Source organism: Larus michahellis, chromosome 1, assembly GCF_964199755.1.
Source record: "Larus michahellis chromosome 1, bLarMic1.1, whole genome shotgun sequence".
Lineage (NCBI taxonomy): Eukaryota > Metazoa > Chordata > Aves > Charadriiformes > Laridae > Larus > Larus michahellis.
Window position 1 is genome coordinate 124,311,730 of NC_133896.1, and position 27,147 is coordinate 124,338,876.

Consider the following 27,147-nt stretch of genomic DNA (forward strand, 5'->3'; position numbering starts at 1 on the left):
AATGTAGAATAATATAATAGGCATGGGAAAAGGAGGCAAAAGGTGAGCTGGAGGCCCTTAGTCAAGTGTCCCAGCCATTACTGAATCCCCAGTGGCCGAATCTGTATCGGGTTCAGTTACTGCTGCAGCTAATAGAGCACTGTCAGCAACTTTTCAATAGAAAGCAAGTCTCTAAATAGATCCCATCACTATGTTGCACTTGTCTGCATGCGGTAGAAGAGGGAAATAGCTCCTTCACCCTTGATCAGTGGAAAAGAGTTCACATCTTTTTATCTCGGGTTACACGACTGACATTGGAAATATACTGTGCTTTCTATTACTGTGTGCTTCATGTTTTCCTTATTGTGCTAAGCAACCTATTTTTAGCTGTAGTGACTGAATACTGGAAAAGAAGATTTGTTTCTTGACTTGGGCGTTTAAAACAACATTTATGCACTGCAGGTGATGTCCAGCCTCTATTTTAAGAGACCCTTGCAAAAAATTATTTAATAAAGTATTTGTATTCTGTAGCTTAAGGCTTGTCTACAAGCTAAGGCTTTACCATTCAAGTCTGCAGGATTAGTCAAAGCAGCAAGAAATTTGTAAATTGGGTCAAGAATGCTAATTAAGGCATCTTAAATACTGAAAGAACTTGATCATTCAGCAACACTGGAGAGGTTAGACCAGTGTTCACATCTTTTCTAGTAAATATGTAGTACGCTTAGGGCTAGACTCAGTCTGCTTGACTTACATGTCCAACTGTAAAAACCCAGACCAAAGATGTGTCCAAACTTGCTTGGTGAGAGATTGACTGACTGTCCTCTGGTTGCTGACAGAAGGTGGTGGCTGACAGCCAAATCTCCTCCTCTGGGATGGAGATGCTGAGCAGGAGGGAGCAGGGGCTTAGCAAACTGGTTTTCCTGCTTTGTGCAGGTGTTAAGGACTCAGGAAAGCACAAGGATTCCCTATGGAGGAATGGGGTGTTTGTGGCTGTGAAATCAGTTTCTGGAAGATCTTTTTTTTTTTTTTTTTCCGAGTCTGCCTGGCTGCAACTGCCTGTTCTCCCCACCCACGCGCAGGCTTCTTTCCAAACTGATTCCTTTCATCAGCTGAAAGTTTGTAGAGGAGATTCTGAGATATAAAAAACTGTGATGCTTTAAATGGATTTCAAAATCTCCTAGTCTGATATACCCAGTGAATGATATCTCTTCTCTGGAAGCATACCTGAGATGCTGTTAGCCCTTCAGGGTTTATATATTAAGATGATCTCCAAAGAGGCAAGGAATCGGGATTGTCAAAATGAGCTTGCACTTGTTTTGTGACATCAGGTAGACAAGTTTCTGCCTGGCCCAAGTCAAGCTAACTCTTAAGGATAATGTCATATATTTGAAGAGGTTTTATTTAGTGCTGATTATCATCAGAGAAAAATATAATTCCGGGGTCTGAGTTCTGCAGTACCCCTGTGAAAGAAGGGATGTTTCTGCAAATAGTAAGAGACCTGCTGAAAACTTTATAGATATTTCCTGTTCGAGCACTGGTCAGATGTTATTTCTTCCAAGCATGAATTCTATTGCCAAAAGATGCAAGTAAGTGGTCTGTCCACAAAAAAAAGACATAAATAGCACTTGGGAAGCACAGAAATATCAAAATATTTCCCAGATAATAGCTGCTCTTTTCTCAAGCACAATAATTTAGGAGTACAGAGAGGAAAAAACCCAAGAGGCTTCTTGGCTGAGGCTATTATCGAGATTTAAAATTATAATAACGGGAATCTATTTTTAATAAACTGCTACTGCAATGTTTATTGCAGTTAAGAATAATTGTTATGATAACTCAATTTGTGGTTAATATTTTTGAAACAGAAAAGAGAAATGTTATTATAAAACTTTTTCAACCCCTACAATTATCTTCCACTTTTTTACATTTCAGACTCTTTGATGGCACAGTGGGAAGTAGGAAGAGAGTATATTTCTTTCCAGTTCCTGTCCACCTAGTGACACCTCTGAATGGAAGATCTGGATGACAACTTCGGAGGATGAAGGACTGGCTTATTTGTCAACCTCCCAGGGAAACTTTGGGTAACAATTGTTGAAATTTCTGAATATAAATATGAAAAAGTGCCTCAGTTTTGATCTGGAAGGACCTAGTATCCATTGAGATGATTTCCCAGTATGCCCATTCCTTGAGGACCTGATCTTGCTAACCAAACTTCTAGTTAGTGGCAACTGTGGGGAGGACAACAATAATCATAATCCCCAGCTTCTGGGATTTTTGATGCTGAGACAGATGCAATGCTAACAACATACTGACGTCATTTTTATACCATGAAGAATATTAACACTGCACAGAGGTTAGGAATTGAAGACCCACTTTTCTAAAGGATGTGATTTATCCCACATGTTTAAATACTGCTGTACTATTTCTACCGCTACAATTTTCTCTTTTAACGTGCCTCCTGGGACACATGACTATTCTTATGGCTTACTGAGAAATGTCACCATCTGCAGTGGGTCAGCTTCAAGGCCTGGGCAGATTTGGTCTGCCAGCTCTGTGAAGTCCATGAAAACCCATGTGCAGGTCTGCATCCATCCTTTCATTTTTCTAAAGCTATGCAGAAGCTGTTGTTAAGAAGCAGTTTCAGTTTGCTTGGTGGTTCATAATGTGTTATCATAAAAGGAAAAATAATGATGTTATTTTTGATACTGAAGCAAAACCTACAAATAATCTCATGTTTTTCCAAAAATCTGTCTGTGGAGTTGTAAGGATCAGAATGCAAAGATGCATAAGACACGCTTTCAAAACACTGAATGTAGGAACTAATTAAAAAAATCTTACTTCCCTGTTCTATTCCCTGTAGCTATGACTTTTGAAAAGTTTAAGAAAAACGCAACTCTTCTTAAAATATTTTTTTTATTGAAGGCTGTTTAATAACAACTTGTCTATATACTTGAAAGTTTTGGCCTGGTGTCAAGACAATGATGCAGAAAACATCTACGGCTGCTTGTACTGAAAACTAGAAGTAGCCTCATGTCTAAAAAAGCTGATTGATATTCAAGGATCACCTCCTCCAAGCTCAATGAGCAGAAACTCAGGCAAAAATGCCAGGAGGCCTGCATGGGTGAACGAGGAGGTCCTGTCAAAACTCAAACACAGGAAGGGAGTACACAGATGGTGAAAACAGGCACAGGTAACCTGGAGGGAACACAGAGACACTGTCCAAGCATGCAGAAATGTGGTTAGCAAAGTCAAACTGGAGTTGAATCTGGCCAGGGATGTCAAAGGCAACAAGAAAGGCTTCTATAAGTGTATAGATGACAAAAGGAAGGCCAGGGAAAATGTGGCCCTGCTGCTGAATGGAACAGACAACCTAGTGACACAGGACATGGAAAAGGTTGAGGTACTGAAAGCCTTGTTTGCCTCAGTCTTTACTAGCAAGAGCAGCCTTCAGGAATCCCAGGTCCAAGAGATCAGTGGAAGAGTCTGGAGCAAGGAAGACTTAGTCTTGGTGGACAAGGATCGGGTCAGGGAATACTTAAGCAAACTGGACATATATAAACCCATGGGCCTTGATGCACCTACAAATACCGAGGGAACTGGCAGATGTCATTGTGAGGCCATTGCCAATAATCTTTGATTGATCATGGTGGTGAGAAGTGCCTGAAGACTGGAAGAAAGCAAATGTCGCTTCTATCTTCAAATGGGACAAGAAAGAGGACCCAGAAACCTACAGGCCACTCAGCCTCATCTCCTTCCCTGGGAAAGTGGTGGAGCAGCTAATCCTGGAAACCATTTCCAGGCACATGAAGAACAAGAAGGTGCTTGACCAACCTAATAACCTTCTGTGATGAAATGACTGGCCTGAAAGTCAGTGGATATTGTCTACCTTGAAGTCAGTAAGGCTTTTGACACTGTTTTTCATAAGATCTTCATGGAGAAGCTAATGAATTATGGGCTGGATGAGCAGACAGTGAGGTGGACTTAAAACTATCTGAACAGCCAGGTCTAGGGGATGGTGATCAGTGGAACAAATTCGAGTTGGATGCCAGTAACTAGTGGTGTACCCCAGGGGTCAATACCGGGTCCAATCCTGTTCAACATATTCATTAACGATCTGGATGGTGGTCAGAACATACCCGCAGCAAATTTACTGATGGCGCAAAACTGGGAGGAGTGGCTGATACACCAGATGATTTTTGTACCATCTAGAGGGACCCCAACAGGCTGGAGAAACAGGCAGGAGAAACAGGCCAACGCTAACCTTGTGCAGATCAACAAGGGGAAGTGCAAAGTCATGCACTGGTGGAAAACAACACCATGCACTAGTACATGCGGGGGGCCACCCAGCTTGAAAGCAGCTTTGCAGAAAAGGCCCTGGGGGTCCTGGTGGACATCAAGTTGAACATGAAGCAGCAATGTGCCATTATGACAAAGAAGGCCAGCTGTACCTGAGTTGCAATAGGCATGCTGCCAGCAGATCAAGGGAGGTGACACTTCCCTTGGCATTGGTGAGGTCACACCTGGAGAGTGCTGTGTCTAGCTCTGGGCTCATCAGTACAAGAAAGATGTGGAGCTACTGGAGAGAGTCTGGTTAAGGGCCACTAAGATGATTAAGGAACTGGAGCATCTCTCCTGTGAGGAAAGGCTGAGAGAGCTGGGACTGTTCAGCCTGGAGAAGAGAAGGCTCATCAATGTATACAAATACCCGAAGGGAGGGTGCAGAGAGGACAGAGCCAGACTCTTCCCAGTGGTGACCAGTGACAGGACCAGAGGCAATGGGTACAAACTGAAAAACAGGAGGCTCTGTCTGAACATTAGGAAATATTTATTTATTGTGAGGGTGACTTAGCACTGGCACCCAGAGATGTTGTGGAGCTTCCATCCTTGGAGATTCTCAAAACCCAACTGGACACAGTCCAACTGGACAACATACCCTGCTTGAGTAGGGGGGTTAGACCAAATGACCTCCTGAGGTCCCTTCCAACCTCAACCATTCTGTGATTCTGTGATGCAATAACTTCAGCTGAAATGTAGAGATGTGTACTACAATGCAATACATTTGACAGTCTGAGTTATAAAAGAATAACCGCGCCAAATGCGTAGATCATTCTGAAGTCCTGGTGAAGTCTGAAGTCTCAGATTCAGTATGCCAAAATCACTTTGTCTCCTTATTTACTATTTACTGTGACATTAGGTATGATTGCTTTATTTTTCTTTATAAAATTATCATTATTGTTTCATGGCAAAATCTTTGCATTTTTAGGTCCCATTTAATTTCCTTAATGCAAAGGAAAGCTAAAGCCAATCAAGAAAAGCAGGTACAAATTTGGGCCATTTAAACTAACCGAGCTAAAGGTGTCTACAAGTCTGTAATTCACTAGAGGGCCTCTGATGATGTTCCAACCCTTGAAACTTTTAACTCAAGCGCAGGGACCAAATTTTGGTGCTGTATACCCTCAAGAAAATCAGCTTTATATGGAATATATTAGAATATTTCCAAATAGTAAATATGCATAAATAATGTATTTGGAACATGAAAGGAAGAGAGTAAGCTATTTGCTAGAGAAATGATAAAAAATGTTTGTTGACTGACTGGAATGAGAGGACTGCAATTTTGACTTAGCTGTGAATGCAGATGCTTCCCTTTAGCAGAGAAAGTACAAATATTTATCTTACTTTTTTCCAGGCTAGAAATGAAAATTATTTCTGTCTTTATCTATTTCTACAGCTCCTGGTTTTGTGGTTCTACTCTGTGACTACATAGAAATCAGTCATTTCTTTCACTATTTTATTTCCTACTTACTTTCCCTCTTATCTACCTATATGATACACTAATTTCCTGCCTTGTCTATTTTAACTTCCTGCCTTATGTATGGTCTTTTTCTCCCCATGTTCTTCTTTTAGCTTTCTTTTGCAAAATCCTTTATACCTTTTTTTCAGTGTCAGGTCCTGCTTTTGAATGACCTTGCTGATACCACTGACTAGCTTCCATTTCTCTGTCCTCACAACAACTGTTTTCCTATTTATGGTGTATGTTAAGCAAAAGACTGTAGTTCATTCATTACTTTTTTTTACATATATAAGCACTACTGATTACTTTCTGTGTATATAAGTAGCCCCACCCACACCGGCAAATTTATATACTAAAAATAAAATAAAACAAAATAAATCAAAATAAAATAAATCATGTTTTCAGAAAAAGTACACAAATATAATTGTGCCCTTTTCCCATTTGAATCCTCCTCCATTATGTCACATCATGTATTCTGTAACAAAGACTGACAAATCTTCCGAGACTATTTTATCATGTACTTGAGCTCAGAGTATCACAAATAATCTACCTATGCTATTGTGCACTAGCATATCACTAGAAACAAAATTCTTTGTGAACTGAAAATTTGATTGAGCCCAACAGATGGATGTCCCTCAGGCACCTTGAGTCAGTAAGAAGCTGGAGAGGTTTTAAATTTGACTGAAGGTAGAAGGCTCCATATCCCTTGAGGTATTGCACTGTCTTCAGTTTCTCCATTTTTAATTCTCCCCATTTTAGATAATCCTAGTTCGATATTAGGAGATGTCAAAGAGAGAGTATAACAGCTTAAAAACATCACCGAAGGGTTATTACATCTTTGACAAGCTACAAAGCAGAAGGGATAGTATGTCTTCTACAATCTGTCTTTACGAACTGTTCTGATAGCAAACCTTTGCTCTCAAGCACAAAATACTGCTCTAAGACACGCTTTATAAGTGGGTGGTTTGAGTTGGAGATGGGCATATGTATCCCATATGGTCTTATTTATCCCAGAAGGGTCTATTGCCTGATGGCTGCAGCTGTAGAGGAACGGACTTGATGGACTAGATAGTCCCTGCCTTTTCCCAGATTTCCAAGTTCCTAATTTTTCTGTATGTGGGAGAATATACTCAAACACTATATTAGCTGGGATAAAAAGCAATTATCTCTGTAAGTAGTGACAGGATAGATTGTGCACCTTCTGTCTTCCTTGTGATATGCCCTCTCCTCTTGCCCAGCCTATGAGTGAAATGCTCACCCCCAAGGACCAAAATGTTACCTCTAATGTCTCACCTGGCCGATGTGCCTTTGGAACTGCCATGTTCATCACTCGCCCTCCATCCTGAGGTTTGGGGGGGGATGCGGTAAATCTGCAAATCCCCGACTCTGACGGCGTGCTTGAGGTCAGACTGTCTGTGTAGTCATTAGTCCCTGCCGTGAGCTGCTCCGACGATGTGTCTGATATGAAGCATTCTGTAATGGTGAACTTGGCATGTCTCAGCTGCTCTTCCATTTTTGCATGCTCATATGCTCTCGCAAGCTCTTCATATGTTGAGGAGGCACTTTCTGTGGAGACCATGCTGCTTCTTGCTCGATCTAAACATCAGAAACATAAATAATGGGAAAAAGAAAACATCTGCATAAGCCTTTTTGGAAGAAAAGCTATGAACGTGATAGTATTTCTTAATAAAATGCAGAGCCCTTGAAATTATCAAGGTGACTTAAATGAGTCTGCTTCACTTTACATGTCTGCACAATTTTTGGTTTAGTCAGTAACTTGATAATTATACATAACCTAAACTGAAGTCTTATTCTTCTAGCAGCATTTTGTGGCTTAACACTGAATTCGTGGTTTAGAAGAAATGACCTTTAATGCATGAAAAAGGTTATTTTTTTCACAAAAAAATCATTTATCTAAAAGTAAAATGCCTTAAAAATGTTAGAAACCCCCAAAACAGAGTTAGCAAAATGAGGAACAGCTTCTTTACGTTATCTTTTTAATGCATCTCAGAAAAATTTCTGTGAGGTGATGTCTAGGCGAGAAAGGATAATCTTTCTGTACCTGTCACAATCATATATTTTTTTTTGAGAAAGCTCTGAGGGCAAAGGTCAAATAGAGAGGCAGTGTCTCTCAGGCATTCTCTCAGACTGTCTCACACACTGGTAAAATACTAACTCATTTCATATGGAGCAAAGGTCTTAAGAAAGCAATATTGTTTGGCAGCTACCAGCCTGCAGTCATTCAGGCACTTTTTTCAATGCTGCTGAAGCTAATGGGGGCTTCATATTTGACACAGAGGCTATTATGACCTACAGGCTGTTCTTTTCTGCTGATGAGTTTCTGAGAATATCAAAATTTCTTAAACAAGCACTATTATTGATGATGTAAATGGCTACTGATATATGAAAAAGCATTCTGGAAATGCATCGCTCATTTCTGCGGGGACAAATCACCAGCCTGTGGCACCCATTGCACTTCTACTTCAGTGGGCTGGAAGAGCAGACGACTGTCAAAAGTTCCTTGGGCAGAAGTCATATTTCATCACAAGATCTGTACAATTGCAGATATTGTTGGTGATGCTCAATAAACAGGCACAATGTAATAGCTAATTCATAAAAATGGGACTCCTAGAGCAGCCAGAGGCAACTGTGTTGTTATTGCAAATCTTTATCTTTTTTATTGTTTCTAGGATCCTTGCGTCAGTTTTCATTGTGCAGAAAGAACAACACTCCTGCCACTTGTAAATAGGACTATGCATTATTTAAAAGTACTTCTACAACATGCTGTAACTTGCTTAACATTTTGAGCTGGCCAGAACTTAGACAACTGTTTTGTTTTGTTTTGTTTTGTTTTTCTACAGGAAAAATAATTCTGTTTATCTGTAAGTCAGACCAAAATAATGTCTTTCCAAATTTCTAATCAACTGGAAATTCCTGGAAGGCTGCACAGTTGCCCAGTGCCATAGAGCAGTGTCTGTAAATATGATGGTCATGCAAAGGTCACAGTTTGGTCCATGAAGGTCAAGACCTGCAGCTTCCCATAGCCCATGCCCTGGGGAGACTATTCCAGGAAGAATCTGCTTGAACACCTACTTTAGATTTGATGAAAATTCAACCAAGCCCAGAGTGAACTTCATGAAACCCAGATTCAACAGAAAATTTCTAATGGCCTCTAGTTAGATGTGAACTGCTGCAATACATTTCTCCTAAGCTTAAAAGCTAACACTTTGTAAACCTGGAATTGTTTTGAAAAGAAGTGCTAAATTCCTCTAACTGCATCAACCAGACTCATAAATCTGAGCTCCATATTGGAAAAGTGATCAAATGTGCACATTAGTTCAATTGATTCTTGAACACATAATTTAGCTATACCTATTATAATGTTTATTTGACCTGGACAGGCTGGAGAGCTGGGCAGAGAAGAACCAAATGAGGTTCAACAAAAGCAAGTGTAGGGTCCTGCACCTGGGAAGGAAGAATGCCAAACACCAGTATAGGTTAGGGGCGGACATGCTGCGAAGCAGCTCTGAGGAGAAGGACCTGGGGGTCCTGGTAGACAGCAAATTATCCATGAGCCAGCAGTGTGCCCTTGTCGCCAAGAAGGCCAATGGCATCCTGGGCTGCATAGGGAAGACTGTGGCCAGTAGGTCGAGGGAGGTCATTCTCCCCCTCTACTCTGCACTGGTGAGGCCACAACTGGAGTACTGTGTCCAGTTTTGGGCTCCCCAGTTCAAGAGGGACAGGGAACTACTGGAGCGAGTCCAGCGAAGGGCAACCAAGATGATTATGGGACTGGAGCACCTCCCTTATGAGGAAAGGCTGAAAGAGCTGGGACTCTTTAGCCTGGAGAAGAGAAGGTTGAGGGGGGACCTGATTAATGTTTACAAGTATCTAAAGGGTGGGTTTAAGGAGGACGGAGCCAGGCTCTTTTCAATGGTTGCCAGTGACAGGACAAGGGGCAATGGGCACAAGCTAGAACATAGGAAGTTCCGTTCAAATACACAGAAAAACTTCTTTACAGTGAGGGTGACAGAGCACTGGAAGAGGCTGCCCAGGGAGGTTGTGGAGTCCCCTACTCTGGAGATTTTCAAGACCCGCCTGGATGCAGCCCTGAGGGATGTGCTTTAGGCAATCCTGCTCTAGCAGAGGAGTTGGACTAGATGATCTCTAGAGGTCCCTTCCAACTCTGAAGATTCCGTGATTCCGTGATTCCGTGATTATGAAGTACTCAGATTAAACTGACTCTATTCTTTTCCCAGAAACCAAGTGGCGTAATACAGCTACATTTTGGCACAAGAAAACCTTTCTTGAGCATGATCTAAAGTTGCTACCCCTTACATAAATCACTGTGTGTTCACCGAATTCGCTGCCCTTTGCCACGTGCATTGGAAAATATCTGTGGGTGACAAAACATTGGAACACATGCAAGTGAACCTGAGATCTGGAATGTCTACAAAAAGAGTTTCTGACATAACATTTGCCATTAATATTTGCATCTGTATAGCTATTAGAGTTAATCCTTAAAACCTTATGATAATTCTACCTGAAGAAATCAGGATGAAGTTTGTCAGACGGCTAGAGGTAACTGTTGAGTGCCATTATGCTAAGGAGACAACATAGGGGTCTGCAAGCTTAGGAGGGTGAATTGTGAAAAGATGAGAACTCCAACCTATAAATTACTGGATGTAAGGGAAGTCAGATGCTTGTTCTTATAAAGAGAATAAAAACAGTCATACTGGTTTTCATGGTGAAAGGCCAGTCGCATCTACTGCTTTGTATCTCTAACACATAGCTTTTTTATGTGACAAATACTTTTCCCCTAAAATCAGGACAGAAGGTACACAATTCCTTCTGAGGAGGCCAGAGTAAGCCTGGATTCACTTCTGCCAGGCATTCCTTTGAATAATACTTTACCTTTCGTCATATTTAACCTTTAATAGATTTGCTTCATGACTATTCTTCTGCTTAATCATTTACTAATTTATTTGCCCCATTTTTTTTTTGTCACTTGTTCAGTGTAGGGCAGAGAGGAAAGCTTTTCTCTTCAGTTACAATTGCATTTATAATGTGAAGACATGAAGGAGAGATTAAAACTGCAGGCAGAATACATATTCAGTGGCTCCCCACTTACCATCTAGAGGAATAAAACCTAGGCTCTTTCTCAAGAAAATCAGAGCTAGCTGCTGCAGTATTCAGTGATATGAATGGATTTTGACTTGGACTCCAATTCCAGATTTTTTCCTCTCATTTTTTCTGCTTAGAATAAACTCTATGAACCTATTACATGAATGGGAAAAGGAAAATACTGACCTCAATGTGGCTCAAACCTTAAAACCATTCTACCTGTGACTCAGACACATTCTTGGTTGCTAATACTGCCCCTTCCTGGTCAATGCCATTTCATGCAGCAAAGTCTCCTACTTTTTCCTTCAGATACAGGAAGTACAGCGCTTAAGCTGCAGGAAAAATTACTACCATATTGTTCATAGGACTCCAGTATGCATGTGTGGCACAAGAAACCACACGCACAATATTTGTTATCATTAGCACCGTATGCATTTGTGGCACCCCTTATACGTAGCGTGCAGAAAAACACCCTACCAAGGAAAAAAAGATGACACCTAAGAACCAAATGATGTACTTCAATGACCATGAAGGTTACTGCAGCTACTGCTGTCCCATTTTCACACCGTAGCCCTACAGAGAGCTCCGTACCTGTGTCCTGCGAGGGGCTGACGCTGTAGCTGTCACTTTCCTTGTCCACTGATCCTGCTGGCCTGGGGGTGGGCAGCCTCCAGTCTGTGGTGAGGGTATGAGCTGATATGGTGGGATGAGGTCTGTTGAGGGTCCACTGGCTAGCGTAGCGGTTGCGAGCTGTGGGTCCGGTTTTGGCACTCCTCCTTGTGGTAGGATCTGCGATGGATAACAGAGAGGGTCTTTGCCACTAGGCTCTTGAATTGGTAAGGAAAAAAGCCCCGTCAGAAGGGGACGGACACTGAAATCATGTTGGTTAAAAAAATCCACAAAACATTCTTGGTGGGGAAAAAAATCTAACAGTAAAAGTGCTGTTCATTACCAAACTGCTAACACTTTTTTGAAATACCCTCTTTCTAATGAAAGCATCCGTTTTATAAAAGGGTACAGCTGAAGAGCTGAGACCCCTACCAATCTCCCATCGACACATTCATTATCCCTTTACTGCAACATAAGCATTCCTCCAGTACCAAAACCACTTTGAGATGTGAAAGAGCACAAGGCCAGTAGGTCTGGTCAGGGACTTCACGCTACATCTCAAGCAAAGTCTGAGGTAAATTGCCAATGTAGATGTGCCCTCAGAAACAACCTACACCGGGTACATGGTCTCATTTTGTAAAAACATGCTTAGAAATGTGGTGATGTAATTTCCTATTATGGACATTTTATTGATACTTTTATTATATTACATTATTAATCAGCTACAGATTCCCTATTGTTTTTAACAAGTAGACAAGACAAAACATAACCTGTAATAGTGCCATCAGAGTTTCACTAGGAACAGGTTCATGAAGACTTGACCGTTTTAAAAATTTAGTGAATAAATACAATATCTTAATATTTAAAAATCATCTGCTACTTGTTTAAGGTCAGCAATGTTTTATTTTTTATTATCCTAAAAATAATACGGTGACCAAAGAACTATCTGCCAAAACTGACCTCATTACTTTGTTAATAAATTGTTCTTGAGTAAAAGTGAGGCTTGTACTCCCTAACAAAGCAAGTGGAAAAGAAAAATCATTATGTGGCAAACAGAAAGTGACTAAATCAGCACTGAAGGATTTCTCTTCGAAGCTTCTGAAAGGATATTACTAACAATAGAGAGAAAGGGTATTAGAAATGAAAAATTCAAATCTATTCAAAAGTTCTTTGACATTCAAATGTGAAGTTGTCAGTCTTTGAGGTAAGAGACTTTAGCAGAAGCAATTTAAAGAAAAAAACAATACCCAGATAATGACTCTGAGCATTGCTTCTGCCTAAGCATTCCCAGTAAGAATTTGTACTCCACTGCTTCAAAGAGACAAGGTATTTACTTACAAATACCAGCTAAGGTCTGATCTCCTATTTCACATCTTCCCCCTACAACAGTGGAAAAATATGAACCCGGTGCCATTGATAACTGATCCTCCTGGTAGTGCAACACATAGCCACCTCACATGGATAACATCCAAAACCGCATTTGACACGACATGACCAGCCTGTCAGTATAAGCCAACGCTTGTACCAGCTGTGGAAAGTTGGCACGTGGCTGTCATGTAGCCAGAAGAAAGCGTCGTGCCTGCTTTTGGGGAAGACATGAAGGACAGAAGGAGAGTGCTGGTGGGAAACCTGTCAGCTCGGTGCTGGGGCTGCTTGGTCTGGAGAAAGGTTGGGCGGATCTCATCAACGTATATAAATACTTGAAGGGGAAGTGCAAAGAGCATTGAGCCAGGCTTTTCTCAGTGGTGCCCCGTGGCAGGACCAGAGGCAATGGCCACAAGGCGAAACATGAGAGCTTCCCTCTGAACATCATGAAACGCTTTACTGTGAGGGCGACTGAGCACTGGCCCGGGTTGCCCAGAGATGTGGTGGGAGTCACCATCCTTGGAGATATTCAAAAGTCGCCTGCGTATGGCCCTGGGCAACCGGCTCTAGCTGACCTTGCTTTAAGCACAGGGGTCGGACTAGCCAGTGCCCAGAGGTCCCTTCCAACCTCAACTGTTCTCTGATCCCATGACTCAGTAGGTTTTCGTCAGCAATTTGAAGGAGGCGGGAGAGCCTGCTGCCAGCACGCAGGAGGTCAGTGCTGATCCTGCTGAGCATGTGCTGATCAGTAGCTCTGCCCCAGCTGTGCTGTGCCTGCATAAGGGACTCTGTGGCACAGATGCAGCAAGCTCCAGAGCTGCCCGTGTGATGGAAAACAGTGCACATCTGGTGCCCCGGTTTTTAAGCCAGTTCTGCTGTCATAGGCTGAAACTTAACTGTAGATAGCTAAGGTGAACAAGGCAAAGGAGCATACCTCTTCTATAAAAAAATACAAAAGAACTAGAGAACAACTTAGAAAGTGCTGTAAGGGAATATTTGTCAATCAGTGAGTGTGAGTGTGCTCAAATGGGAGGATCCACAATCTCTGAGCCACCCAGCTGGGCACTGCTCCCCGCCTCTTCACAGAGAAAGTTGTGGGTCTAGACAAAATCTCATAGCCCAGCCTCTATCAAAGCTATAGTAGTGCCTTAAATCCAGAGAACACTACCTAAAAGTCTTTGACCCGGTCCTGTCCACTGCTGCAATCAGATCTTTACTGCATAATAAAAGTGATGATGGATTTCTGTTTCCAAAGCTGAGCTGGACAAAGATCATACTCTTATACATGAGTTAAATCCAAGTTTAATTTCAAGGAAGTCTCTCCCTGACTTCAGTGGAATGAAACACATAACTGCACACAAAAAAGGGATTAGGTGTGGAAGGTACTGGTACTATAAAACGCTGTGTATGATACAGGCATGCAATTTTGGGGTGATGCCTCTTATTCGAAAAGGCAGGGGTCTGTTTGCTCAGACCATCTTGATCTGCTAACATGATAAAAATTATATGATGATATTTTTGCTCTTAGTAAGCAGGCTAGCCAGCATGCACATGAACTAAAGGAGCAATACACGGGTGGTACCAGAAAGAAAATAAATATCGTATTTTGACACTTCTAATTCAAATGCCATGACTCCTCATAGTTAAAAAATGGTGTTACTAATCTAGTCCTCAAGAAATAACTAATCATATCTTAAAACTGTCAGAGTTAGAAAAGCAGCAAGGTCAGGACTAGAACAGCTATCATTTATAAAGACGGGGGTAGAAATGGAGATGAAATGAAGATTTTTCAAATAAGTTGCGTTCTAGCAACTGAGCTTTCAGTATTTATGCTCACCAAACTCACCAAGTAAAGAAATTCTGAAACAGTCAGAGGACAGAAATAATCCAAGAGATTTGCACACTGCTAGTGAACTACACATTAGTAATATTCCTAACTCATAAGTATTCCTTCAATCTACTGATTTTCTTTTCCATTTACATACATATGGAACACATTCATGAGAGAACTAAGAAGAATGAATTGCAACAGTATATTAATTTATGATTGCATTTTAATGACTATCAGAATAACTCAGCATGAATGTATCTGGGAAAAGTAATTTACCATAATTACTAAAACTGGAAATACAACTTTCTCAGAAAAGCAATAATAAGAAATGCATTTCTTGCCTGATGGAGAGGTAAAGAGGGAAGATGTATTTTCAAATACAATAAAGATTGATCACCTAGAAAAAAATATATTAGACACTAAAAGCCATTAAGCTAATTTACCCAATAAATTCTAGAAATTAAAATCTAGCATGCATTTGGTTTAATGAAAGCCAGGTATGAATTATTTCAAATTACACCTATACCTCAGATGCATGTGCAATTTTTACCTTATTGAACCTCTGAAAGAAAGTGTGTAAGAAGTGTTCTCTGCTGACCTAAATAGATTTCTCTTAACTTTCAGACTGAATAAAAAACCCCATGAGGATACAAATGCAGGCACACACTATTCATTTTCTTATAGCTTTCTCCTCTCCAGATAACATATTCTCTTATATGCTTACTTGTCCCTGGCCGGGCATCAGAAACATCCACCAGTGGTCCTGTAGCTTGTGACACAGACTGGTAATGTACTGTGTGGGTGACAGTCAGCGACTTCTGCTTAGACGTCTCTCCAAAGTCAGCATCAGTGAGCAGAACCGTTGATCTGTCATCTGTAAGTAAAAAAAAAATAAAATCAGAAAATGACTAACAAATTTCAGGTCTGCTTTCAGAAGAGCTTCACAGGAAGTCCCCAGACTTATTTACTTTCAGGTGGGCGTCACCATTGACAGTGGCAGCTCCCTCTTCTCTGCAGGGCTGAAGATGGCTTTGAAGTGGGTACCACAGCTTGGGAGCCTCCAGGTTTAAGCTCAAAGTTCATACAAAACTACAGAATAAGTGTGATTTTCATGTCTTTCAACTTAGAGATGTGCAACTGAGACAGCATCCTTCCAAAAAACTAATTTGTGTGTAATTAATTTTGGGCCTAATTCCTCCTCTCACATCTTTTGAACACTGCCCTCTCCCCCTTCATTTTCAGAGAGCTCAGCTGAGCTTTTCAACAACATGTTCAATTTCTTAATTTTTATAAACATAATTAATAATGTCCTCAGTGAAACCACCCGTGCCTTCCCAAAATGAGGTCATTAGGCAATGTTGCTAACTAACTTTCTACCAGTCAGCTTTTTCTCTGGTGACAGAATATTGCAGAAGGGATGGCCGTGACCCAAGACTGTTCTCAGGGAGCTGCTTTTTAAGCACATAAGCACTGTAGTGAAGACAATGGAAATATACTTGGAGGGCAGCTAAGCATCCTTAAGTCCAGTGTTTTGCTGCTCTGGAAGGTAAGGGCTAAGTCCCACCAGCTCTCTCTGCACCAAACCTCACTGCTGTAGTTTGAAAAAGCTTTAGAGATCTTTATGCGAGTCGTATAAGTTTCTCTCAACATAGTCAGTCTAGCTGACTATGGGCTTTCCTGCAGCTGCAGAAGAAGGTGTGAGGCGAAGCCCGACCTTGAGAAGGACTGGGAGGAGAAGGTAAGCACTGACCCTTTACTGCTGTCTGGTTCTGCTGCCTATTGATTCCCTATGGGGCAGTACATAGCACCAAATTTCTACACAGACCTTGACCTCTGCAGAAAGTCAGTGGTATACAGCACTTTTTTTTTTTTTTTCCCAGTTGTGATCTCTGTATTGTATTTCTTTCACTCCAAAGAGGAATCTGGTCCACTTTATCATGGAAGGTTTAACAGCAATAAATCTTCCACTGACTTTGTGCTTGCAGAACTATTTACATGCTATCAGACTTTCTCTTGGATTCTTTACAGTCTTTTTATCCATTCATAATAGTAAAAAAAGCCACAAGAACTTCCTTCTTTGTTATGCTATATAGCTTTGTAATGAATTTCTAAGGGGACTGGCAGCAGTGGGGCTTCCGTGCATTTACTAGTCAGCAAAGGTTGATCCACTTCTAAGCATTCCTGGTTTTTATTATTTATTTTTTTAACTTGACAAGAGACCATTAAGGCGAACAGTTCTGCACAATAACATAACCAGCATTTTTTACCCAAAGAAGGCCATAAATAGAATGAGCATTATGAAATCAAATTACTCTGTCTCTGGCAAAAGATGAGCGCTTATTCAGGTTGGGAATAAAGCCTCTTGGCAGTAAACTATGTCAAAGACTGCCAAAGTGCCTGCTTATTCTGGGTGCTTTGTGGAGAGCTGGCTATTACCAAGGGACCTAACTAGTGCTACAGTTGAGGCACTAACAGTATTTCCACTATAACCCCCTATTGCTCAGCAACTATAACTCAAAAGTAAAAGCTGTCTTTAGGATGAAGCGTGGCACAAAAGACTGCATCACAGAGACCAACTTCGGGAAGCTTAAATCAGGATTAAAAAAAGTCTGTATTTCAGGTAAAGCATAGGTCTCATTTTCAAATCCGCGTCACAACCTGTGAAATGTCCCCTGATGCCACCTTGCCATGCCAGACTGACAGCAAGTGTGACAGAGTGAGGGGTTAAAGCAGCTTGTCCCTCCCCAGTGCAGGCACGGACAGGAGTTGCAGAGCTGCTGTTCCCACCTTGCAGGGCTTTCCTCTCCAGCCACACTGTCCCTGGGATGCTGTTACGTTCTCAGCCATCACAGGCTGCTACGCAGATTTTGATCCAAAAAAGTTGGAAGTCTAACAATATCAGTCATTCTGGAGGGTCTTGCCGCAGCATGCACCCATAGAGGCACAAGATCAGGTTGTATTTTATTCTGTTGAGATTTCAGACACCTTGCGTTTAAATTATTTTGAGAAAAAGCCTGACACCAAACAATTCTGCTTTTCATGACAGTTCAGCTATGTGCCAGCTGCATGAGAAATCTTGTTTTCTGTTGTGTGAAACAGTTTAGATTTGAATTTTGCATAGATAAATAAAAGCTGAAAACTGATCAAAATGTTGAAATAGCAGTTGCTATGAACAGGTGGGTACAATATGCAATGTGTAAGTTTTAGACGTTGGCTGTTGCAAATCTTTAAATACTGATATTGTAGTTTCAGAATGTCATTTTCCTTATAAGTAGTGTCAGTAATCCAACTGTCTAGTCAAAGCCAAAATAGAAATCAAAATGTAAATCATAAAACTGCCAGTCTTCATTTACATTTTCTTCAAGTGGCTCTTTCCACCAGCTTCATTTTCCTAATGTCCTGCATTATTTTCAATACTGTACTGAAATTACTTAAAGTGAGGAATGATTCAAAGGGTGGAAAAAAAAAATCAGTTCAGTTTTCAAATGTGGCAAGTTAATTTGTAGCTCTTTTTTCTTGATGTGTGCAGTGGGAAAAAGGGATGGGGTAAATGAAGTCCACCGAAAGTGCCTGTTACATTAACCATTGAAAACAAGCCCGACAAGAGTTTACCAATGGTCTCCATTGTGTCCCTCTCCTCAATCAGAAGCTGTGCTCTTGGAATGTCTATGTGCATCCTCAGTGTTTGCTGCTGCTTATTAAGTGTATCTGATGTCCTGGTGTTCTTGCTAAAAATAAAAGAGAAGTGAACACATTAACATTCAGCCTAAATGAAAAGGTACTTGCAAACTTCCTCATTTTAAATCTGTCCAGCTCAAACAAAAAGTAATATAACCATAATCAGCAAAATACCCATACATCTTATTTTCCCGTCTTAAGAACAAGTGCATGGTATTAATTTAATGCACATGACAAGCAGATGGAGGCGTTGAGGGAATTGGTCTATTCTTTATCAGTATGGATCTCCTGAAAATTTCATATAGTTTTCTTCAAGTGTTTTAATATAATTAAATCAGTAACAACACTTTGCAAGATGGACCTTTTCTTTCATTTCTCATGCATATGAATAAAGAGGCACACAGCTGATCAAACAGGTTGGTAGGAAAATGATGTCTTAAGTAATTTTAATTATTTTTTTAACTTTTCATTATTTTTCATTAGATAAATTTCAAATATCACTAGAATTGATAAACAAAACCCCAAATTAATAACTAGGGATTCCATTAGTAAATTGCATAAAATAAATAAAGGCTCTAGTCCCATTGATGTTCCAAGATTAAAATTGCAAATCTTGTTTACATTCATGGATTATTTCTAATTGATTGATGCAATATTCTAAAAAAGAACATAAACCAATTATTCTGTCGTCATGCAAATAGAAACAATTTCATTTTGAAGTTTGTGTACCAGAAAATGACTTCTTAAATGAGCTGTCTACCAAAAGCAAGTGAAAATTGATAGTAAAACTGAGTGCTACAATCATTTCTAGTACAGAGCTTGCACCAAGAAACCTTCAGACTGCACTAAAAACCCAGGAACTTTTTGCCCTTTTAGATGTAATTACTCTTTGGAGGAGAGGAGATATTTGCAAATACTTCTTTACGCAGGGAGGCTGAGGAAAGTTAAGACAAATCAGCCAGCAGTGTGATCCAAGTGCTCACACTTCAGAGAGCTTTAAAATCCAAGTGGAGCCTCATTTTCTAGTGTAAAATAGCAGTAGATCACTCAGTTTAATTCTCCTTTGGCAATGAATTATTGTTGTTAATGGAATCAGCAGAGGACTATTAAGCTTCTCGATGATAAGCTCACTTCTTCCCTGAGTGAGAGCCTCTACATAGGAGATTAATGCATGTGTGATGAGCCCACATCTCTAGACAATTTGCCTTAACTTCCTGCTATGTCTGCAGGTGAGCAAGACCTAACTATTGCAGGTTTGGCCGTTCTCCTGGAGTCATTTTCAGGAGAAACTACATTGTCACATGATGGGTAATTCTGCTCCAAATTCAAGAGGGAGATCTGCAAGGCACACGGGTACACCTCTCTGGCTGTTCCTCACCTTCTGGCTTTCCCTGCTTTTGTGGTCCCCAGCATTAACACTATCTACGTATCTCAAACTTTAACGCCTCTGTCTTTACCTAGGTGGTTAGGTGGTACTGTTGCTATCATGTACAAATGGACAGCTGAAACACATTCAAACAGCCTACAAACTTGTGCCTCATTTAATCATTATGGAAGCAAAATATCAGGAGAGCTACCCAAGGGCTGTCAGACTTTTCTGCATATATAATCAGTGGAGAATAGTAGTCACAGTGTTTTATTAAGCACATAAATTTTCTAAGACATTTAGGATCCTAAAATGCAGATAAATTCCACACTGACGTTCTCAAAGTCTCTGCAAAGTCTCTGCATGGATTAGATGCCACTTTTCTATTGTTTTCCACTCAGGTTGCTGAAATTTTAAGAGAATCAGAGATTAATATGTTATCTGCATGCCAAGTATGCTTGCATACATGCCTTTGAAAAGTCGGACTACTTTGGGCTTGTCCAAGATCATAGACCAAACCTGTTATAAAGTAGGAAATTGAATTTCTGAGGTCCAATTTCAATTAATAATCAATAATCCAATAGTTATTGGATACATACAATCAGATACATATAGAATCTGTGAAATACATAATTAAGTATAATAAATGTATCATTGCATGCCTCCTCCACTCACCAGGGACACAGGAGACAAAGGGATCAAATCGGGCATCTTCCTCAGCGAATGCAGACCCCAGAATCCCAGTGAGAGCTACAAGCTCTTCTGCAGTATGAACACTCTATATTCCTACTATTGCAAGGTACTCAACCACATAGAAAGTATTTTTTGGACCACAGGGAGAAGGAGGACAGTTCCCCAGGTTTGCAGTTATATAGCTCACCTGCCAAGAGAGAATTCTGAATCCCATTCCTGGCTCCAGGTAGAGCTTTTTGCAAAACACATGGAAGGTCCTTCAAGACAGAATTGAAACCCAGGCCTCTCTATATTCAGAAAAAATCCCTGCTATGCTCAAGAGTTATGCCTCGTTTTGTGTGATCTCTCTCCTCCTCCTTACTGGCCTAATTAATTCCCCTGTGTTCAGCAGCATGGTGACATGGAGTGTCCAAACACTGAACAGGCAATTGGCAGCAGCAAGAGGGTTGCTGCTGATTAGTATGCTCTCTCTTTCTGGCTGAAGGAATTTTGAATTATTTTCTGCAGACCACAATAGCTCAACTTGCAGGTTATAAAAACCTGAAGTGTCAACTGCAATTAAGCGCCTCTAGGACTTGGCAGCAAGGCAAAGATTTTTAGGATTGCAGTTTTGAAGTTTGGTGCTCAAGTATTTTCTAACCTAGGAAAATTCAGGCACCAAAGTATTGTAAGAGTCTGGTGGATGAAGAGTCCAATGATTTTTTCTTTAAAGAGAGGAAATACATCTACCTATATTTTCCTTAACCTACAGATATAAAATTCCCAAATTTAAACATGTGCTATGGCTGTTCTTTACCTGTCAGACCTTGTAAGGATCTGTGTATAACACAATTCATTCCCTCTGGTTCAATGAATCTCTGAGGTCCAAATTGTTAGAGACTGGGAGCCTGTCTGGGGAACAAGTATGTATTTGCCGTAGTCTTTTACTCTACCCAGGTGTCTGCTTTTGGCCACTGTGAAAGACACATAGCTGGGGACATGGGCCTTTGGGTCTGATTGAGTACAGCTTTTATGTACAGTCTGTGGATAAATGGGCCTTTTCCCAGAGCAAGTACAGTATGCATAGTTAAAAGAACACCCCCCTTTAAATAATCTTTCTGGATTTTTAATAAAAAAATACTTACTTGAGTGACTGTATGCACAGGAGAGGGTTAAACCTATAAAGCTAGTTATGTAAAGGGATTAAATATGGTGCTCTGTAAACCCAAAGTCATTCTGGGTCCTTGGCAGAGAGTCAGGCCACCTCACAGTTTCCTGATGTCTAAGCTGGTTGTTGTAAAAACATATGGAAAACTAAATCACATAAATAAGCAGCCTGAGAGAGGGTATTTGAGGAGAAAAGATTCCTTGCCTTGTGCTCAAAATTAGAAAGCTCCGTTGATTGCTATACTAATTCACAGCGAACTGTTACAAAGAAGTTGGCTGGGCTGATGCTTTCACCCAAAAGAAATGTAAACCTGCTGTGATTGTACGGCAGCAGGGATTTTTATTTGCTAGTTTAAGGTATCAGCAACAAGTTGTGCAGTTCCCATTAAACTGCTAACTACTGCGGCTTATCCTGCTCCCCAGACATTTGACTTACACAACCAAAGCCAGTGACTTTCAAAGCAAAGGCTTTCAAAGCTCCATTCTTAATCCGCTTTACACATGCTCACGGAAATCTCCTCAAAGGGGAAGATACACAAAATTCTGTCCATTCCTCACACCTTTCTACCAAGCAGGGAATCATCTTTTCTGCTTTCTGCCCAATAATAAATGTCAAGGCATAACCCACAGCATACCTTCTTTTTTGATATTTTTAAAGTTGCAGATTTTGGTGAAATCTAAAAGATATAAAATACCAGGAGCTTTATAATATGTGACTATTGTTTTGGAGAGGGCTTTTTATCCTTCGATTATTAATGTGCTAAATCTTCAGGAATCTCTAGTGATGGCGGATAACTCAGGTTTCTATTGGAGGTATGTCATGGATTTATCACAAGTGACAGAGCATTTAGCCTGTAGAAAGCAGGCTCCTCAAAACTGCCTCACTTTGAAAGCTCCAAGTTACGATGTGTCTGCAAATGTGGGCCTATATCCCCTAAAGTCCTATTTTAGTAGCCATTTGCCTTTGTTTTTTATCTTTTAGAAGATAAATACGACTATTTAATAAGAACAAGATTATTTTTTAATAAACTCAGTGATCATATTTCAATGCTGGTGAAAGGCAAAGCGAAAAGAAACAATGGCAGATGACTTACCTAGAAAACCAGCTCTGAATAAAGGCTGGGAGGGGACCTGACTGCTCTCTGAGTGCCTCAAGGGGGGAGGGCAAATGAAGCTCTTTAATTTGAAAGTTGACATCAGCAGAGGAAAAAACGGGTCAAAACTGGGCACTTATGTTGGCAGTTTGATAGAGTTTTCTGAGCGTCAGAGGAGTGAGACTCTGAAATGGCCTTGCAGAGGTGATGATAAGACTAGTGAAGTTAACCAGGGTTAAGGCACAGGTTTACCAGTTTTGCAGAGGTGTTACATGTGGTTGTCACTGGGACAGCATATCTTCATCCAAGAATTTAATCCAGTCCATGCTGGGTTTCTTTAGGGAACAGACTTGCTGCATACGCTAATCTGTGCTGTTTTCTGCGACACCAAAAAATATCAGAGCATATCTTCCTGAAGCTGCTTAAACCTACAGTCTGCTGCTAGCAGGGGTTTCTAACTGGCAAATAGGAAGGGTATGATGTGACCTGCATGACCCATCTTGTTAACACCAGTGGGACTATTCAGGTGTATTTGCAGACTGATGGCGTAGAGCTGAGTTTACACTAAAACCATCTGTCACCATGTCTTGGGTAAGTATATTCTTAGAATAGCAGGTGAAGCTTATCATGGGTGAGGAAGTTTAGAGTAGGGTTCATTTGGAAAAAGTCTATGACATTCTCCAGTTTGTTGCTTAAACCAAAAATATTTTCTAGCAAACCAAAACTCATTTGAACTTAAAAATAATCCCTTGGTGATTCCATTTTCAAATAGCTGCAGCAGTTTCAAAGTTCAGTATTTTCCCCAAGACAAAACAATAAACATTGAAGATATGAAATTCCCATCTTTGAAAGAGTTGTGGTGCCAAAATAGTCATTCTGTTGTAATTCAACAACTGAATTAGATTTCTGGATGCTGAACTGATGGAACAGAACTGAAAAATAATAAATGGATTTACCTGCTCCTCTGTTACCTTCGGGTATAAGCACCTAGCAATAGTGAATTACATAAATATAACTGTGAAGTTTAGAAATATTCACATCCAGGCACTTATTGCGTTTAATCAGATGATCTCTGAAGACCAATTACTTTTGTACATATTATGAAAACATTTTTCTGAGTAAGAAAAATGTCCAAATGGACCTCCATAGCTTCTATAATTTAATCTACTAACACAAGAGTTCTCGGTTTTTACCATTGTATTCCCTCACAGACATTGTCCACAAATTCTTTTTTTCTCCCATTTTTAACAAACAGTCTGTCCTAGTTCTTAAAAAACAGTCAAAATATGTGTTTTGAAAAACGATTTAGGAATAGAAAGTTTACTTCTCCATTTGTCCCTACAATTTTTAAATATGATGCCATAGTTGACAGACATTTTTCAATTTAAAAACATTAAATCTATTCTTACCTCATAAGCATTTCAGCTAAACTCTTTGCATCTAGAAGAAAATAGAAGAGATGTCATCACAAATTAAAATCTATTTGATAGATGGATTATTAGGAAGTAGAGTGATTTGAATCAGCCATGTGAAAGACCACTGTTGTTTCTCAGATCAGTGGCAAGTACAAAATAACCTCTAAAAGTCCCTGCTTCTGCTGAAACTGCATTTTGCTGCATTACAGCTTTCTGCCCCAGAGAACCCTGTTCTTCAGTTGCACCAAAAATGCTTAGAGAAGTACAAGCTACCATTGGCTTAACTAGAAAAAACCTCTTAGAAGTAGAAACAGAAATTTATTAGAAGTAGAAACAGTTTAACAAATAGCAGGCATCTCTCTTCCTTCGTGCCACTGTTAGCAAGTGAACAGGTGAGGAAGGAAGAAAAGGCAAGGTGACAGAAATGTTGACATGCATCTCTGGGCAGGAGCCAAAGCCAAACTGGATGAGCAATTGCCAACCTGCCATTTCCAAACTAAACCTGACTGCACAGAGGTCTGAGGAAGGGAGGTCCACAAGGAACTGACTTGTTTGGTTACTCTCAAATATGAATCCTTTCCCACTAGCAACAATTCAAAACTACTACCGAGTCTTCAGAGGACAGCCTATACACAGAACAGGAGGTAGCTTATTCCCAGGTGGATCAGCCCTGCAAAATGATGCGGTGCTGAAGGAGAAATATTCCTCTTGTTGTTGCCATTGCTGTTATTATTAGCATAAAATCCTTTGGGGATATAATTTTTCTGGTATGTATCAGACCAAAGGACACAGCTGAAGGTTGGTTCACCCGGTGTTCTTCAGGTGTCTTTCTGTAAAACTTTATCAACATAATATAAGAATTTCTGTAGTATTATTCAGCAAAAATAGTCAGCTATGTTTTGTTCTCCTGCAGTCTGACACTAAACAAACTCACTTAAAAATGTTGACTCCAGAGCCCTTAAGTAAATCACACAGCAACAAAGCAGCCTCTTGTGCAACCAAGTGAAGCAAATCTGAGAAAAAAGCAATTCCAAATTCTAAGTCTTCAAGGAACTCTCTTATTATGTGAAACTTTAAATTTCTTCTTTTATCTGCCGCTTGTAAATCTACCGGCAACTGCCAATATATTTACCGAATTTGTCTTTGTTTTCACCATCTCACTTCTGAAACCTTTTTCATTTCTTAATCACTTCTTGGGTCTCCTACCCCTACAACAATTTCCTAGCTTGTGATCCTGTTAAATATCCTGCCTTTAAAATTCAGAATATGCAGGCAGAAACAAACCATTGTCTTAATGCATCACTCTGGCTACATTTGTATTCATTTTTAAAAGGAATGGACAAAGGGCTCTTTTTTTTTTTCCATAAAAAAACCCAACAAGACCCTACCATCCACTTGCTGCCTCCTTAAGTGAAGACTATGAATACTTGTGCAAGTAATTCACAACTCAAAAAAAAGCTGAAGGGACAAAGCTGAAGGTTGCTTGGCCCAATGTAATTTAGTTTGCTTTTTATATTTGTCTACCAGGATTAAATGAACCTCCTTCATAAGTTCTCAGGTGCTGCACAGCATATAGCTGTGTTCCATGCTGCATCTGGAAAAAATGTTATGTTCTCACCATTGGATGTATGTGCTGCACATTCAAATGCACATTTACGTATACGCATTCTAGGTCAAAGACATGCAAAGAAGATTGTGCATTATAAATCAAAAGCAACATAAGGCATCATGCAAGATCATGCTACGTGGCAAAAGCTGAATGAGGAAGTACTGCAGAAAAACAAAGTAACTCCATCAGCAGGGCTTAAATGCACTAATTATTCAAGCAGATTGTTACAATGGTTATCAGCATTACTGCAGTTAGCGATGGCTGTACCGGTCACACAAGCTAGCGTAGCACTGGACCAAAACAAACGTCCCAAGAAGACAAGGGATCTTATGTATCTGTCAAAGCAAAACCTAGAAGCCTAAAAGCAGCTGAATATAAGAGCGTGTCCAAAACATCAGCTACAGGAGAAATCCTAGTTTCACAAACCAATGCGTATAGCCTACAGATTGTAATGTGTATTTCCTACATTACACTTTTGATCAGCAAATTGAGAATACTTCATAAAATGAGTCAGTATCCCTGCCAGTGTCCTACCTCCCAGCTTTCAGGTGGGGAAAACAGGGCTTGGGGAGGCCATGAATGACTGAGTGAAGGGGGCAATCTCCTGCCCCAGCCAAGCATCACCCCGTGCCTTAGTGAAAAAGACAAACTGCTCCTCACCGCAGGTTTGACACGTGACTGCACTGACAGCCACCAACCAAGCGACAGCTCTCACTTCCATTTGCTGGGGCAGCCGCCTTTAAAATTCTTACCACATTTGGCTTGCCCCCTGGGAAATCAGGGGCCGTGATACAGTTTTAAATTGCATGCTGTGACTTCTGAACTCTCATGTCGCGCTGATGCTTTCTGCTTGGATTAGGGTGAGTTGAATTTAAAAACAAAAGAAAACCTATTATGGTAGTAGTGGAGCTAGGTTAATAGTAAGAAGAAAGAGTGGTAAGTCATCAGGTTTCCCTGTTATAATATATGCTGACCTACTGAATGCCTGCATGAACTCCAGCAGTCAATTGACCTTCTTGTGACTTGACCTGTGGAACTACTAAACTGGGCAAAAGGTAGGGCTTTGCTGAAAACTGTGCTTTTTTTATAAACAGAGTACTCCTGGAGAAAGAAATCATACTGGGCACGACACAGGAGGAAGACACAGGTTTACCTGTCTCTACATGCTAAAACAAGGAGTAAAAGGATTAAGAATGGAGAGACTGCTATTCTTATGCTACATTTGCTCCACAGAAACTGGAACCACAAACCCATCGTCTATAAGCATACACCTATAATACAAAGGTTTGCGGGCAGAATGTACTGCAAATAAATCTGCAATTCCCACTCCTCTTTGTCAAGCAGGTTCAAAGAAAACACATCTCCTGGAGCCACAAAAGCAAGAATTACATCTGTAACTTGTATAAATTCTTTTAGAAGGTCCCACTGTGGAAACTATTATTTCTGATGT

The 27,147-nt window shown here is 40.4% G+C and overlaps 1 protein-coding gene across 2 annotated transcripts in view; it reads right to left on the reverse strand.

Moving 5' to 3' along the window:
- DSCAM (DS cell adhesion molecule) overlaps positions 1-27,147 on the reverse strand; it is a 466,019-nt gene that overhangs the window by 11,899 nt on the left and 426,973 nt on the right. For both annotated transcript variants that reach the window (XM_074602331.1, XM_074602342.1), the window contains exons 28-32: positions 24,083-24,113; positions 18,309-18,424; positions 15,421-15,570; positions 11,483-11,680; positions 7,061-7,363 (exon numbers count right to left, since the gene is read on the reverse strand). In XM_074602331.1, the coding sequence (XP_074458432.1) occupies positions 7,061-7,363; positions 11,483-11,680; positions 15,421-15,570; positions 18,309-18,424; positions 24,083-24,113 (798 nt within the window). The remainder of the gene's footprint in view (positions 1-7,060; positions 7,364-11,482; positions 11,681-15,420; positions 15,571-18,308; positions 18,425-24,082; positions 24,114-27,147) is intronic.